The following is a 16390-nucleotide window of genomic DNA, read 5'->3' on the forward strand; positions in this document are numbered from 1 at the left end:
TGGGGACTGGGTGTCGTGTCTGGACTGGGGGCTGGGTGTCGTGTCTGGGCTGGGGGCTGGGTGTCGTGTCTGGGCTGGGGGCTGGGTGTCGTGTCTGGGCTGGGGGCTGGGTGTCGTGTCTGGGCTGGGGGCTGGGTGTCGTGTCTGGGCTGGGGGCTGGGTGTCGTGTCTGGGCTGGGGGCTGGGTGTCGTGTCTGGGCTGGGGGCTGGGTGTCGTGTCTGGGCTGGGGACTGGGTGTCGAGTCTGGACTGGGGACTGGGTGTCGTGTCTGGACTGGGGACTGGGTGTCGTGTCTGGACTGGGGACTGGGTGTCGTGTCTGGACTGGGGACTGGGTGTCGTGTCTGGACTGGGGACTGGGTGTCGTGTCTGGACTGGGGACTGGGTGTCGTGTCTGGACTGGGGACTGGGTGTCGTGTCTGGACTGGGGGTCGTGTCTGGACTGGGGGCTGGGTGTCGTGTCTGGACTGGGGGCTGGGTGTCGTGTCTGGGCTGGGGGCTGGGTGTCGTGTCTGGGCTGGGTGTCGTGTCTGGGCTGGGGGCTGGGTGTCGTGTCTGGGCTGGGGACTGCGTGTCGAGTATATTGTTTGTACTGGGGAGAAGGTGCTGAGTGTTGTCTGTGTGGGAGTGCGGGGGCGTCGTGTCCGTGGCGGGGGGGCGAGGGCGTCGTGTCCGTGGCGGGGGGGGCGGGGGCGTCGTGTCCGGGGCGGGGGCGTCGTGTCCGTGGCGGGGGGGGCGGGGGCGTCGTGTCCGTGGCGGGGGCGTCGTGTCCGTGGCGGGTGCGTCGTGTCCGTGGCGGGTGCGTCGTGTCCGTGGCGGGGGCGTCGTGTCCGTGGCGGGGGCGTCGTGTCCGTGGCGGGGGCGTCGTGTCCGTGGCGGGGGCGTCGTGTCCGTGGCGGGGGCGTCGTGTCCGTGGCGGGGGGGGCGGGGGCGTCGTGTCCGGGGCGGGGGCGTCGTGTCCGTGGCGGGGGGGCGAGGGCGTCGTGTCCGTGGCGGGGGGGGGCGGGGGCGTCGTGTCCGGGGCGGGGGCGTCGTGTCCGTGGCGGGGTCGTCGTGGCGGGGGGGGCGGGGTCGTCGTGGCGGGGGGGCGGGGTCGTCGTGGCGGGGGGGCGGGGTCGTCGTGGTGGGGGGGGGCGGGGTCGGGGGGCGGGGTCGTCGTGGCGGGGGGGCGGGGTCGTCGTGGCTGACGGGGCGGTCTCGTCGTCGTGGCGGGGGGGGCGGGGTCGTCGTGTCCGTGGCGGGGGGGCGGGGTCGTCGTGGCTGGGGGGGCGGTCTCGTCGTGGCGGGGGGCGGGGTCGTCGTGGGGGGCGGGGTCGTCGTGGCGTGTCCGTACTGTGGAGGGGGTGCTCAATGCTTGGCCTGCATGGAGGGGTGAAGGGTGAATTGATATGCTGAGTGCTCCATCTGTGTGCAGCCAGATTAAATGGGAGCCAGCAGCAGCCCCCTTTGCTCCCTCCAGAGGACTGCAACTGTGGTTCTTGGTTCAATGCCTCACTAATAATACAGAGCTAATGCTGTATTGTGAAGGAGAGTACTGTGCTATAATGGAACATCATTTCTCCTGAGCGTCAGTCAGTCCACAAACTTCTGATGTGTCACTCTGCAGCAGGATTAAAAGGTGCAAAGTTTTATTCCAGTACTAACTTTCTAACACTAATTCAGTTCAGTTCCACGTTCATTACAATCTTGGTTTCTGGTGAATCTAGTTCATACTCCCTTGGCTCCCATTCTCACTTCTGTAAGTGGTTGTCTTTCACTGATCGTCTCGATACAGAATGTTCATCCATTTCACACCTGCCGGGTCCCTAAGCACTCTCGTGTAATGTGTAAATTCTCTACTTTGCACCTGTCGTTTAAAGATTAACACTGCATTTACCGTACAGCACTGACAGCTCCAACTTCACCGGCAGTTAGATAAATGCAGCAATGCTGTCCCTTTTTTTTTCCTCCCTTCCCAACCCCATGCCCTGCTGCCCATCTGTGGAGGTGGTCCTGCCCATGCCACGGGAGATAATAGCATCCTGGCTGCAAGCATAAACGCCATCTCTTCTGCTGCTGGGTGGTGTACCTAGTCTATCCTTGCAGACCAGTGCTGCGGTTTTCTGCTTGCCGACCTTGCCCAGTTATTTGCAAAGGTCCAGCTTTCAGAAAACCCAATCACAAAATTTTGACCTTCAAACAACTTGTTTGTGGCCCCTCTGTCCAGTAGATGCGGTGATTTGTACTCCTTCTTAGTTAAACACAGCCTGAGCATCACCTTCAGGACCTGTTGTAAAGATCAAATGGTTGCTGGACGTTCTCATTGGTGTCCTCTTTATACTCTCCGTTTCTCTTGATCTTTGGGTGACTTTATTTGAATGCAAGCACTTGTGACATTGTTTGTAGGCACTGCTCAACTCAGTTACTGAGCCCTGACTGTCTGAATTAACATCAATGCAAACAATCAACCTGAGGGTGCTTCACTATCAACAGTCTGTGCTAATTCAGCTCCACTGTCGAGCTCTGTAACTCTGCAGACTCAGTGCTGCTAATGACATTATCGACACTTGGTTTTATTTCTTCCAGCTCTCCCCCCCCCCCCCCCCCCCCCCCCCCCCCCAACCCCCCGGGTGGACTCTTTCTCCTGAAGACACCAAATCTCCTCTGGTTCCCCGCCCAGATTCATGTGTTGAGCCTAGACAGTGCCAGCTGGCTGCTTAACTGTGGAGGGCATCACACCCAAGCCTAGCCCTGCACTCCCCTCCCCATACTTGCTCTTTCCAGCAGGGGTCACTGGAAAACGATGAGGAACAGAAACACTTTTCTTTCCCCTCTCGTCCCTAGCATGATACCACTGGGGCTATTCAACAATGTGACAATAGAAAAGCATGTCAGCCAGAATTCTTCAGAGCTCCCTGATAATACGCTGGGTAGATTTACTGCCCGGTGTGCTGCTGGGCCACACGAATCAGAAAGGTGCCAGCTTCCCTGCCCAGTCTGCTGCATATTTCCTCACCCCAGTTGGTGAGCTACAGTTGGTCTAATCACCCCAGGGAACTATCACCAGTACTGATTTACTCCAGTGATTGCTGTGTTTGTTTCCAGGGCACGGAGCTCGTCCAGGGGGATGTTCTTACAAGCCAGTAATATAAAAACCAGGCAGTGGGCTCAACTTACCTGCACTCAGAAAAATGGCAGCTGTTGGTGATGGTGCGATGGCTCTGTTACTGGGGTGGGGGAGAGGGGGCAGAAAGTTGCCTTTCGAGGCGGTACTCCACATCCCAGTGGCTGTGGAGCTGCCCCATCACTTCTGCTGACCTGTAAACGCTCCAGGTAATATCGCCCGTCTTCGCCTCTGCCTCAGCCCACCTGTTGCTGAAACCCTCATCCATGCTTTTGTTACCTCCAGACTTCACTATTCCAATGCTCTCCTGGCCGATCCCCCATCTTTCACCCTTCATAAAGCTCATCCAAAACTCTGCTGCCCGTATCCTAACTCCCACTGAGTCCCGTTAACCCATCCCCTCTGTGCTTACAGACTTACATTGGCTCCCGGTACCAGAACGCCTCAATTTTAAAATTGTCATTTTCGTGTTCAAATCCCTCCGTGGACTCGCCCCTTCCAATCTGTAACTGCCTCCAGCTCTTACAACCCTCTGGGAACTCTGCGTTCCTCCAGCACTGGCCTCTTGTCCATCCCCCACTCCCTTCACCCCACCACTGGTGGGCGTGCCTTCAGCTGTCTAGGTCCTAAGCACTGGAATTCCCTCCCTAAACCTCTCTACCTCTTTCTTCCTTTAAGAACCTTATAAGCTACTTCTTTGACCAAGCCCTGTCCCAATATCTCCTTCCTTGGCTCGGTGGCAATTTTTGTCTGATAAGGCTCATGTGCAGCACTGTGGGACATTTTACTATGTTAAAGGTGCTGTAAATGCTGTATTGTTGTAGGTATAAAAGCTGTAAAGGGCCTTTTGTACTGAATGGGTTAATCGTCTCCACAGCTGAATAGTTGAAAAGCTTCCAACAGGATAATGCCAGTGAGAGATAGGTACCTGAGAGGAGCCCGGTGACGGAGGTGCTGGCATTTATGCTGTGAAATCTATTCTCACTTCCGATTGAGTTGGTTATCACTTTGACTTATCTCTCACCCATGTTTCACAGGAAAATAATTTTCACAACTCTCTTTCTGTCACCCCCGTCCCCCCATCCATCTCTGACCTTGCACATTGCTAATTAGATGTTCTTAAAACACTGCATCAAAATAAACTGTACAGATTGAAGTGAAGTGGATGAGAAGTGTGCCCGACATGTCCTGTTAATGTGCCTTTTACACTATAGAAGTGCAGCTAAGTGCAGACACATGACTCACCCTCCATTGGCCACTGTCCGTACTGTAAACAGTCCCTCGGTGTCTCATCCTGATGGAATCGTCGACACATGAAAATGTGGAGCTAGGACTATGCAGTTGAGATAAGGTTTTAGTTATATAAAAGTAGTGATCCTTAGCATTAGCTTTGTGTTGGCCTTTGTCTAAAATCAGAGTCCACCCTGCCTACAGAGACTGGCTCCCCATCTGAGTGTTACAGGGGCAGAACAGTACCCGGACGTCGCACTCCTGAAACAGGATACAGGCTCGAGCGCAAGTATAAATCGATGTGTCGTTAGCAAAATTCTGCTGCTAAAGGAAAGGAGGGAAGCAAACCTTAAACAGCAACATCAGCAGGTAGCACATTAATAACTCACTATCAACAGAAATCATCTTTTAAAAGGGGAAAGTCTGACGGCCAGAGACAACTTTTAAACGACTGCACATGCAGCTGTTTTTGTGATGCCTCTTGAGCTCTGAAATTGCTGCTAGTGGATGGGTTGGGGAACATAGGAATTGCTATGACAAAAAAAGACCAAGGTCGATCTGGTTCACCTGCAACCCAGGTAGTCACATGATAAAATGATAATGGAGTTGTTGACTAATCATAGTAATCAATCTCTGTTAGTCTACAACAGACCCAGACATGAGGCGAGGAAAACCCCAATGGTGGAAAGCTTTGGAAACCATAGTCACTGTTTTCTCTCAAATATACTACACGTATAATATTTCATATCTCAAATTAATCATATACTGTATTCCAAAATAATATTTTCTGAAAGAAATCTAACTAATTTGCATTTTAATCTGCTTCCACCATCTCCCTAAAGAGCCTTTTCCATGGATTTACCACTTGCTCACTGAAATGTTTCTATGTTTCTGCAGACAGCATCATTGTATGTTACAGCACAGAAGGAGGCCATTTGGCCCATCATGCCTGTGCCAGGTCTTTGAAAGAGCTATCCAATTAATCCCACTCCCTTACTCTTTCCCCATTGCCCTGTAATTTTTTTCCCTTCAAGTATTTATCCAATTCCCTTTTGAAAGTTATTATTGAATCTGCTTCCACCACCCTTTCAGGCAGTGCATTCCAGGTTATCGTAACACTGCGTTTTAAAAAAAAAGATAGTTTCCGCATGTCGTCTCTGGTTCTTTTGCCAATCACCTTAAATCTGTGTCCTCTGATTATTGACCCCTTTGCCACTGGAAACAGTTTCTCCTTATTTACCCTATCAAAACCATTCATGATTTTGAAAACTTCTATCAAATCTCCTCTTAACCTTCTCTGCTCTAATGGGAACAACCCCAGTCTCTCCACATAACTGAAGCCCCTCATCCTGGGAACCGTTCTAGTAAATCTCTTCTGCACCCCCTCTAAGGCCTTGACATCCTTCCTAAAGTGTGGTGCCCAGAACTGAACACAGACTCCAGCTGAACCAGTGTTTTATAAAGGTTTAGCATAACTTCTGTACATTTGTACTCTATGTCTGTACTAATAAAATCCAGGATCCCATATGCTTTTTTAACAGCCTTCTCAACTTGTCCTGCCACCTTCAAACATTTGTGTACATTCACCCCCAGGTCTCTCTGTTCCCCCTTTAAAATTGTACCATTTAGTTTATATTGCCTCTGCTCATTTTTTCTATCAAAATGTATCACTTCACACTTCTCTGTGTTAAGTCTGTCTATGTCCTCCTGAAATCTGTTGCTATCCCCCCACATTGTTTACTACAATCCCGAGTTTTGTGTTGTCTGCAAACTTTGAAATTATGCCCTGTATACCTAAGTCCAGGTCATTAATATATATCAAATAGAGCAGTGGTCCTAATACTGATCCCTGGGGATTATCACTCTATACTTCCCTCTAGTCTGAAAAACAACCATTCTGCTTTCTGTCCCTTAGCCAATTTTGTATCCAAGCTGCCATTGTCCCTTTAATCCTGTGGGCTTTAATTTTGCTCACAAGTCTATTATGTCGTACTTCAACAAATGCTTTTTGAAAGTCCATATACACAACATCAACCACACTACCCTCATCAACCCTCCCCATTACTTCATCAAAGAATGGAACCAGAGTATTAACCATTAAATAATAGGAGCTTGTAACAAAGGTAATGCAATAATCGTGGGGGACTTTAATCTTCATATAGCCTGGACTAATCAAATTGGCAAAGGTTGTCTGGAGGACGAGTTCATGGAATGCGTTCGAGACAATTTCCAAGAACAATACGTCATGGAACCAACCAGGGAACAGGCTATTTTAGATCTTGTATTGTGTAATGAGACAGGGTTAATTAGCAATCTCACAGTAAAGGATCCTCTGGGGAAGAGTGATCAAAATATGATAGAATTTCTCATTGAGTTTGAGAGTGATGTACTTAAGTGCGAAACTAGAGTCTTAAACTTAAATAAAGCCAATTACATAGGTATGAGGAGCGAGTTGGCTAAGGTAGATTGGGAAATTAGATTAAAGGTTATGACGGTAGATAAGCAATGGCAAACATTTAAAGAAATGTTTCAACATTTTCAACGAATATACGTTGCATTGAGAAATAAAACCACCACAGGAAAAGTGCTCCATCCGTGGCTAACTAAAGAAGTCAAGGATAGTATTAGATTAAAAGAAGAGGCCTATAATGTTGCCAAGAAGAGTTGTAAGCCTGAGGATTGGGAAACCAGCAAAGGACAACCAAAAAACTGATTAAAAAGGGAGAAAATAGAATATGAAAATAAACTAGCAAGAAATATGAAAACGGATTGTAAGAGCTTCTATAAGTATGTAAAAAGGAATAGTAGCAAAAGTAAACATGGGTCCCTTAGAGTCTGAGACAGGAGAAATTATAATGGGGAATCAGGAAATGGCAGAGACGTTAAACAAATATTTTGTATCTGACTTCATAGTAGAAGACACAAAAACCATAGCAGAAATAATGGAGAACCAAGGGTCTAATGAGAGTGAGGATCTTCAAGTAATTAATATCAGCAGAGAAAAAGTACTTGAGAAACTAAAGGCCGATAAATCCCCTGGACCTGATGGCCAACATCTGAGGGTTCTAAAAGAGATGGTTGCATTGGTAGATTCTAGAACGGTCCCAGTGGATTGGAAGGTAGCAAATGTAATCCCGCTATTCAAGAAAGGAGGGAGAGAGAAAACAGGGAACTACAGGCCAGTTAGCCTGACATCGGTCGTTGGGAAAATGCTGGAATCCATTATTAAGAAAGTGGTAACAGGGCACTTAGAAAATCATATGATTAGGCAAAGTAATCACGGTTTATAAAAGGGAAATTGTGTTTGACAAATCTATTAGAGTTTTTTGAGGATGTAACTAGCAGAGTTTGTTTTGGAGAGGAACTTCTCGAGTAAGTTTTTCTTCGCATGCACTCAGCCAGTGGTCTGCACGTACCTGCACCGACCCTCACTCACGAACAGGCCCTTTAATGCGCACCAGTGGATCACCACAGAAGCCAGTCTTCAGCCAATTCGATTCACTCCACGTGATATCAAGAAACGGCTGAGTGCACTGGATACAGCAAAGGCTGTGGGCCCCGACAACATCCCAGCTGTAATGCTGAAGTCTTGTGCTCCAGAACTAGCTGCGCCTCGAGCCAAGCTGTTCCAGTACAGCTACAACACTGGCATCTACCCGACAATGTGAAAAATTGCCCAGGTATGTCCTGTCCACAAAAAGCAGGACAAATCCAATCCGGCCAATTACCGCCCCATCAGTCTACTCTCAATCATCAGCAAAGTGATGGAAGGTGTCGTCGACAGTGCTATCAAGCAGCACTTACTCACCAATAAACTGCTCACTGATGCTCAGTTTGGATTCCGCCAGGACCACTCGGCTCCAGACCTCATTACAGCCTTGGTCCAAACATGGACAAAAGAGCTGAATTCCAGAGGTGAGGTGAGAGTGATTGCCCTTGACATCAAGGCAACATTTGACCGAGTGTGGCACCAAGGAGCCCGAGTAAAATTGAAGTCAATGGGAATCAGGGGGAAAATTCTCCAGTGGCTGGGGTCATACCTAGCACAAAGGAAGATGGTAGTGGTTGTTGGAGGCCAATCTTCTCAGCCCCAGGGCATTGCTGCAGGAGTTCCTCAGGGCAGTGTCCTAGGCCAAACCATCTTCAGCTGCTTCATCAATGACCTTCCCTCCATCATAAGGTCAGAAATGGGGATGTTCGCTGATGATTGCACAGTGTTCAGTTCCATTCAGTTCCTTTCAGCACCCCTCAAATAATGAAGCAGTCCGAGCCCTCATGCAGCAAGACCTGGACAACATCCAGGCTTGGGCTCATAAGTGGCAAGTAACATTCGCACCAGACAAGTGCCAGGCAATGACCATCTCCAACAAGAGAGGGTCTAACCACCTCCCCTTGACATTCAACGGCATTACCATCGCCGAATCCCCCACCATCAACATCCTGAGGGTTACCATTGACCAGAAACTTTACTGGACCAGCCATATAAATACTGTGGCTACAAGAGCAGGTCAGAGGCTGGGTATTCGGCGAGTGACTCACCTCCTGACTCCCCATAGCCTTTCCACCATCTACAAGGCACAAGTCAGGAGTGTGATGGAATACTCTTCACTTGCCTGGATGAGTGCAGCTCCAGCAACACTCAAGAAGCTCGACACCATCCAGGACAAAGCAGCCCGCTTGATTGGCACCCCATTCACCACCGGCGCACAGTGGCTGCGGTGTGTACCACTTATCAGCCCAAGCCTGGATGTTGACCAGGTCTTGTTGCATGCGGGCACGGACTGCTTCATTATCTGAGGGGTTGCGAATGGAATTGAACACTGTGCAATCATCAGCGAACATCCCCATTTCTGACCTTATGATGGAGGGAAGGTCATTGATGAAGCAGCTGAAGATGATTGGGCCTAGGACACTGCCTTGAGGAACTCCTGCAGCAATGTCCTGGGGCTGAGATGATTGGCCTCCAACAACCACCACCATCTTCCTTTGTGCTAGGTATGACTCCAACCACTGGAGAGTTTTCCCCCTGATTCCCATTGACTTCAATTTTACTAGGGCTCCTTGGTGCCACACTCGGTCAAATGCTGCCTTGATGTCAAGGGCAGTCACTCTCACCTCACCTCACCTCTGGAATTCAGCTCTTTTGTTCATGTTTGGACCAAGATTGTAATGAGGTCTGATGCCGAGTGGTCCTGGCGGAACCCAAACTGAGCATCGGTGAGCAAGTTATTGGTGAGTAAGTGCCGCTTGATAGCACTGTCGACGACACCTTCCATCACTTTGCTGATGATTGAGAGTAGACTGATGGGGCGGTAATTGGCCGGATTGGATTTGTCCTGCTTTTTGTGGACAGGACATACCTGGGCAATTTTCCACATTGTCGGGTAGATGCCAGTGTTGTAGCTGTACTGGAACAACTTGGCTAGATGCGCAGCTAGTTCTGGAGCACAAGTCTACAGCCGGGATGTTTCGGGGCCCATGGCCTTTGCTGTATCCAGTGCACTCAGCCGTTTCTTGATATCACGTGGAGTGAATCGAATTGGCTAAAGACTGGCTTCTGTGGTGGTGGGGATATCAGGAGGAGGCCGAGATGGATCATCCACTCGGCACTTCTGGCTGAAGATGGTTGCAAACGCTTCAACCTTGTCTTTTGCACTCACGTGCTGGACTCCGCCATCATTGAGGATGGGGATGATTGCAGAGCCTCCTCCTCCCGTTAGTTGTTTAATTGTCCACCACCATTCATGACTGGATGTGGCAGGACTGCACAGCTTTGATCTGATCCGTTGGTTGTGGAATCACTTAGCTCTGTCTGTAGCATGTTGCTTCCGCTGCTTAGCATGCATGTAGTCCTGAGTTGTTGCTTCACCAGGTTGGCACCTCATTTTTTGGTACGCCTGGTGCTGCTCCTGGCATGCTATTCTACACGTCTCATTGAACCAGGGTTGATCCCCTGGCTTGTTGGTAATGGTAGAGTGAGGAATGTGCTGGGCCATGAGGTTACAGATTGTGCTGGAATACAATTCTGCTGCTGCTGATGGCCCACAGCGCCTCATGGATGCTCAGTTTTGAGCTGCTAGATCTGTTCTGAATCTATCCCATTTAACAAGGTGGTAGTGCCACACAACACGTTGGATGGTGTCCTCAGTGCGAAGATGGAACTTCATCACGAGGACTGTGCGGTGGTCACTTCTACCAATACTGTCATGGACAGATGCATTTGCGACAGGTAGATTGGTGAGGACGAGGTCAAGTAAGTTTTTCCCTCGTGTTGGTTTGCTCACCACCTGCCGCAGGCCCAGTCTGGCAGCTATGTCCTTCAGGACTTGGCCAGCTTAGACAGTAGTGGTGCTACCAAGCCAATCTTGGTGATGGACATTGAAGACCCCCACCCAGAGTACATTCTGTGCCCTTGCTACCCTCAATGCTTCCTCCAAGTGGTGCTCAACATGGAGGAGGACTGATTCATCAGCTGAGGGAGGGTGGTAGGTGGTAATCAGCAGGAGGTTTCCTTGCCCTTGTTTGACCTGATGCCATGAGATTTCATAGGGTCCGGAGTCAACGTTGAGGACTCCCAGGGCTACTCCCGCCTGACTATATATCACTGTACTGCCGCCTCTGGTGGGTCTGTCCTGCCGGTGGGACAGGACATATCCAGGGATGGTGATGGAAGAGTCTGGGACGTTGGCTGAAAGGTATGATTCTTGAGTATGGTTATGTCAGGCTGTTGCTTGACTAGTCCGTGGGACAGCTCTCCCAATTTTGGCACAAGTCCCCAGATGTTCGTGAGGAGGACTTTGCAGGGTCGACGGGGCTTGGTTTACCTTTGTCATGTCGGTGCCTGGTGGTCCGATTCCAGGTGGTCCAGACGGTTTTATTCTTATGACTTTTTTATGACATCTTTAGTATCTATGGAGCTCTAGCTTTGGATGCCCTTCCTTTCCCCCTCGTGAGAATGCGCCTACTCTACCCACGCCATCTCCTCCTTGAAGGCCTCCCATTGTTCAATTACTGTTTTGCCTACCAATTTCTGATTCCAATTCACCTGGGCAAGATCCTTTTATAACTCACTGAAATTAGCCCTCCTCCAGTTAAGTATTTTTATACATAATTGTTCCTTGTCCTTTTCCATAACTACTCTAAACCTGATGATATTATGATCGCTGTTCCCCAAATGCTCCCCTACTGAAACATGCTCCACCTGCCCCACTTCATTCCTCAGAACTGGATTCCATTCTTCGTTGGTCTGGAAACACACTGATTAAAAAAGTTCTCTTGTACACATTACAGGAATTCCTCCCCCTCTTTGCCCTTTACACTGTTACTGTCCCAGTTTATATTGGAATAATTGAGGTCCCCCATTATCACCACTCGAGAGTTGTTGCATCTTTCTGTAATTTGCCTGCAAATTTGCTCCTCTATTTCCTTCCCATTATTTGGTGACCTATAGTTTACACCCAGTAGCGTAATAGCTCCTCTGTTCATTAATTCTAACCAAATAGATTCTCTTTGATCCCTCAACTACATCATCCCTTTTCAGTGCTATCATAGTTTCTTTGATCAATACTGTGTCCCCTCCTTTCTTTCCTTCCCTATCTTTCCTGAATACCTTGTAGCCAGGAATATTAAGGGAACCCTTCCCATCTTTGAGCCAGATCTCTGTTATTGCCACTATATCATAGTCCCATGTGGCGACTTGAGCCTGCAGCTCACCAACCTTATTTACCACGCTCCGTGCATTTACACACATGCGTTCCTAACCCATCTTAGACTGCCTCGCATTTACCCCCTGTCTGACCCCTCCTATTTCTGAACTATTCTTCACTCTAGTGCTATTTGTCTCTCCCAGTCCTCGGTGCACCTTATTTCTCCTCTCTAATGTTTCATTCTGGTGCCCACCCCTGCCAAATTAGTTTAAATCCTCCCTTATAGCACTAGTTAACCTCCCCGCAAGGACATTAGTCCCAGCTCTGTTGAGGTGCAACTCGTCAGGCTTGTACAGGTCCCTCCTGCCCCAGAACTGATCCCAATGTCTGAGGAACTGATTAGTTTTGAATTTACCCCCTTCAAGCGCAGGCTGTGTCCTCTAGTTCTACTATTCCAGACAAGGTGAAACAGTTTGTCATGGTCTACGTTATCTAGTCCTTTCAGAATTTTAAAAACAGTAATCACATCACCTCTCCTCAAGTGAGAATATATTCAGGTCACGTAATCGCTCCTCATAATCCAGCCCCTCCATCCCCTCAATCATTCTGTATCCTCTTGATCATTGCAGTATCTTTTTGTACTGTGGCCACCAAAACTGTACCCAGTATTCCAAGTGTAGTCACATCAGTGATTTATGAGGTGGCAGGATTACCTCACTTTACAGCACAGTATTGACCTTTTAAAACATCACAACGTTTGATTTGCCTCATTCATTGCCACTGAATATTGTTGCGATAGCTTCAATTTATTGTCAATCAAGGAGGTGCATCGCCCATGGGGTGGGTTGGGGAGGTGCATCACCCATGGGGCGGGTTGGGGAGGTGCATCGCCCATGGGGCAGGTTGGGGAGGTGCATCACCCATGGGGCGGGTTGGGGAGGTGCATCACCCATGGGGCGGGTTGGGGAGGTGCATCACCCATGGGGCGGGTTGGGGAGGTGCATCACCCATGGGGCGGGTTGGGGAGGTGCATCACCCATGGGGCGGGTTGGGGAGGTGCATCACCCATGGGGTGGGTTGGGGAGGTGCATCGCCCATGGGGCAGGTTGGGGAGGTGCATCACCCATGGGGTGGGTTGCGTTGCTAACGGGGGGCAGGTTCAGAGGTGCATTGCAGAGTGCTGGGTAGATGATGTACAAAACAGAGAGTACTGTAATATAAAGGACATGTCACTTCTCCTGTAGAGAGCCTGTCAGTCCAGCAGGCTTCAGATGTGTCTGTCATTGCAGCAGGATTAAACATTCAAAGTTTTATTCCAGTACAAACTTTCTAACAATAATTCTGTTCAGTTTTTGTTCAGCGACTTATTGCTAACTAGGGAGGGGGTTTGTAGAGGTGCATTGCTGAGCTCTGGGTAGCTGTCGTACAGAACAACTTCCATTTGAAGTGATTCTGCACAGTATACAATACCTTCATATTTGTAATGTCTTTTTGCCAGCAGGAGCACAGTTTCCCTGCTGCTTTATCCTGAAGGTACCTGACAATATTAAGGAAACAAGCTCCACTCCTCCACCAGGGTCCAGGCCCTGACTTTATTTATTTATTCTGCTGCCCCTCAGTCGCAAGAATGGCGGTCAGAAGCTGCAGCAAACAGTCGCCCCCCACTTCCCACCCCCCCACCCCGGCCGATGGGCTGCGGGTTTGCAGCTGAGGGCTGCTCTCCCAGAGCCCAACATCGATGGAAAAGCCCCTCGGAACTGGCTGCCCGGTGTGTGATCACTTCCCACTCTTGGTATTTCAGTGTGCTAACTATACCTTTCTGTTTGCTTGCCAGGAGTTCCATTGACTGCATACAGCTGGTAAACGAGGAGTACATGATATCTGGAGCTGATGATGGGTGCGTTTATTGCTTGAAGTTTTGTACTTTAATCCAACTTTTATCCAGAGTTCAAGAGCCCGGAGCCGTTACATTTTAAACCTGTTGACGTTTGTGTTACAGCTCCCTGGCCCTTTGGACAGTTACTAAGAAGAAGCCTCTGGTGACTGTCAGGACAGCCCATGGTATCCATGGAGACCCAGGGATAACGCAGCCATATTGGATTACCTCTGTGGCAACATTGCTGAACAGTGATTTGGTAGCTTCAGGTGCTTCAAGCTGTGAGATACTGTTTAATGTTGCTTGTGTCTTTTCTCTTTCATCTACTAGAAGTGACTAAACGGTGTTCTGCAGATAATTCAGCGACCAGGTTGCTTCCTTCATTTTTTTATTCGTTCATGGGATGTGGGAGTCGCTGGCGAGGCCAGCATTTATTGCCCATCCCTAATTGCCCTTGAGAAGGTGGTGGTGAGCCGCCTTCTTGAACCGCTGCACTCCGTGTGGTGAAGGTTCTCCCACAGTGCTGTTAGGAAAGGAGTTTCAGGATTTTGACCCAGCGACGATGAAGGAACGGCGATATATTTCCAAGTCGGGATGGTGTGTGACTTGGAGGGGAACGTGCAGGTGGTGTTGTTCCCATGTACCTGCTGCCCTTGTCCTTCTAGGTGGTAGAGGTCGCGGGTTTGGGAGGTGCTGTCGAAGAAGCCTTGGCGAGTTGCTGCAGTGCATCCTGTGGATGGTACACACTGTAGCCACTGTGCGCCGGTGGTGAAGGGAGTGAATGTTTAGGGTGGTGGATGGGGTGCCAATCAAGTGGGCTGCTTTGTCCTGGATGGTATCGAGCTTCTTGAGTGTTATTGGAGCTGCACTCATCCAGGCAAGTGGAGAGTATTCCATCACACTCCTGACTTGTGCCTTGTCGATGGTGGAAAGGCTTTGGGGAGTCAGGAGGTGAGCCAGAATATATAGAATTCTCCATTCCTCCTCTCATTCCATTTTTATCACAAAGTTCCCCTCTCACGTCGTGAAGCATTTCTACAATCTCTTCCTGTGGGACATTTTACTAGACGATAAAGTCCCCCACAGGAGACTGGTCAAGAAGGTACAAGCCCATGGAATCCAGGGTGCCTTGGCACTTTGGATACAAAACTGGCTTAGTGGCAGAAGGCAGAGGGTGATGGTCGAAGGTTGTTTTTGTGACTGGAAGCCTGTGGCCAGTGGGGTACCACAGGGATCGGTGCTGGGTCCCTTGCTGTTTGTGATCTACATTAATGACTTGGATATGAATGTAAAAGGTATGATCAGTAAGTTCGCTGATGATACAAAAATTGGTAGGGTGGTAAATAGCGAGGAGGATAGCCTCAGTCTGCAGGACGATATAGATGGGTTGGTCAGATGGGCGGAACAGTGGCAAATGGAATTTAACCCGGAAAAGTGCGAGGTGATGCACTTTGGAGGGACTAACAAGGCAAGGGAATACACAATGAATGGGAGGACCCTAGGCAAGACAGAGGGTCAGAGGGATCTTGGTGTGCAAGTTCACAGATCCCTGAAGGCGGCGGAACAGGTAGATAAGGTGGTAAAGAAGGCATATGGGATACTTGCCTTTATTAGCCGAGGCATAGAATATAAGAGCAAGGAGGTTATGATGGAGCTGTATAAAACACTGGTTAGGCCACAGCTGGAGTACTGTGTGCAGTTCTGGTCGCCGCACTACAGGAAGGATGTGATCGCTTTGGAGAGGGTGCAGAGGAGATTCACCAGGATGTTACCAGGGCTGGAGCGCTTCAGCTATGAAGAGAGACTGGGAAGATTGGGTTTGTTTTCCTTGGAGCAGAGGAGGCTGAGGGGGGACATGATTGAGGTGTACAAAATTGAGGGGCACAGATAGGATGGATACTAAGGAGCTTTTTCCCTTCGTTGAGGGTTCTATAACAAGGGGACATAGATTCAAGGTAAAAGGCGGGAGGTTTAGAGGGGATTTGAGAAAGAACTTTTTCACCCAGAGGGTGGTTGGAGTCTGGAACTCACTGCCTGAGAGGGTTGTGGAGGCAGGAACCCTCACAACATTCAAGAAGCATTTGGATGAGCACTTGAAATGCCATAGCATACAAGGCTACGGACCAAATGCTGGAATATGGGATTAGAGTAGACAGGGCTTGATGGCCGGCGCGGACACGATGGGCCGAAGGGCCTCTATCCGTGCTGTATGACTCTTATGACTCTATGAAAGGCGCTATAGAAATGCAAGTTGTAGTTGTTGTTGCAGGGTTGCCAGTGTTCTGAATTCACATGGTGAAAATTACACATCACACTTCAGGGCATCGGCAGCAATGCAGTGATCGGCACCAGAACCATCATTTTCCTGATCTTGGACTGTACTGAACCTTCATTTGTCTCCTGTCTTTTCCCCCCACCCCCCATACGTGATTAAAACTTGGAAATGTTGAGGTCAGTCCTTTTGAGGTCACCCCCCATATTTCTTCATTCTTTAGCACTCAGCTTCACTGTACAGCCGTGGTAAACTGGTTTAAA

At 49.3% G+C, this 16390-nt stretch overlaps 1 protein-coding gene across 2 annotated transcripts in view; it reads left to right on the forward strand.

The window, feature by feature from the left end:
- rrp9 (ribosomal RNA processing 9, U3 small nucleolar RNA binding protein) overlaps positions 1 to 16390 on the forward strand; it is a 54231-nt gene that overhangs the window by 27190 nt on the left and 10651 nt on the right. The window contains exons 11-12 of one of the 2 annotated variants that reach the window (XM_067998274.1): positions 13814 to 13876; positions 13979 to 14136. In XM_067998274.1, coding sequence (XP_067854375.1) covers positions 13814 to 13876; positions 13979 to 14136 — 221 coding nt within the window. The remainder of the gene's footprint in view (positions 1 to 13813; positions 13877 to 13978; positions 14137 to 16390) is intronic. The other variant, XM_067998275.1, reaches the window with a different exon arrangement.

This window comes from Heptranchias perlo, chromosome 17 (genome assembly GCF_035084215.1).
Source record: "Heptranchias perlo isolate sHepPer1 chromosome 17, sHepPer1.hap1, whole genome shotgun sequence".
Classification (NCBI taxonomy): domain Eukaryota; kingdom Metazoa; phylum Chordata; class Chondrichthyes; order Hexanchiformes; family Hexanchidae; genus Heptranchias; species Heptranchias perlo.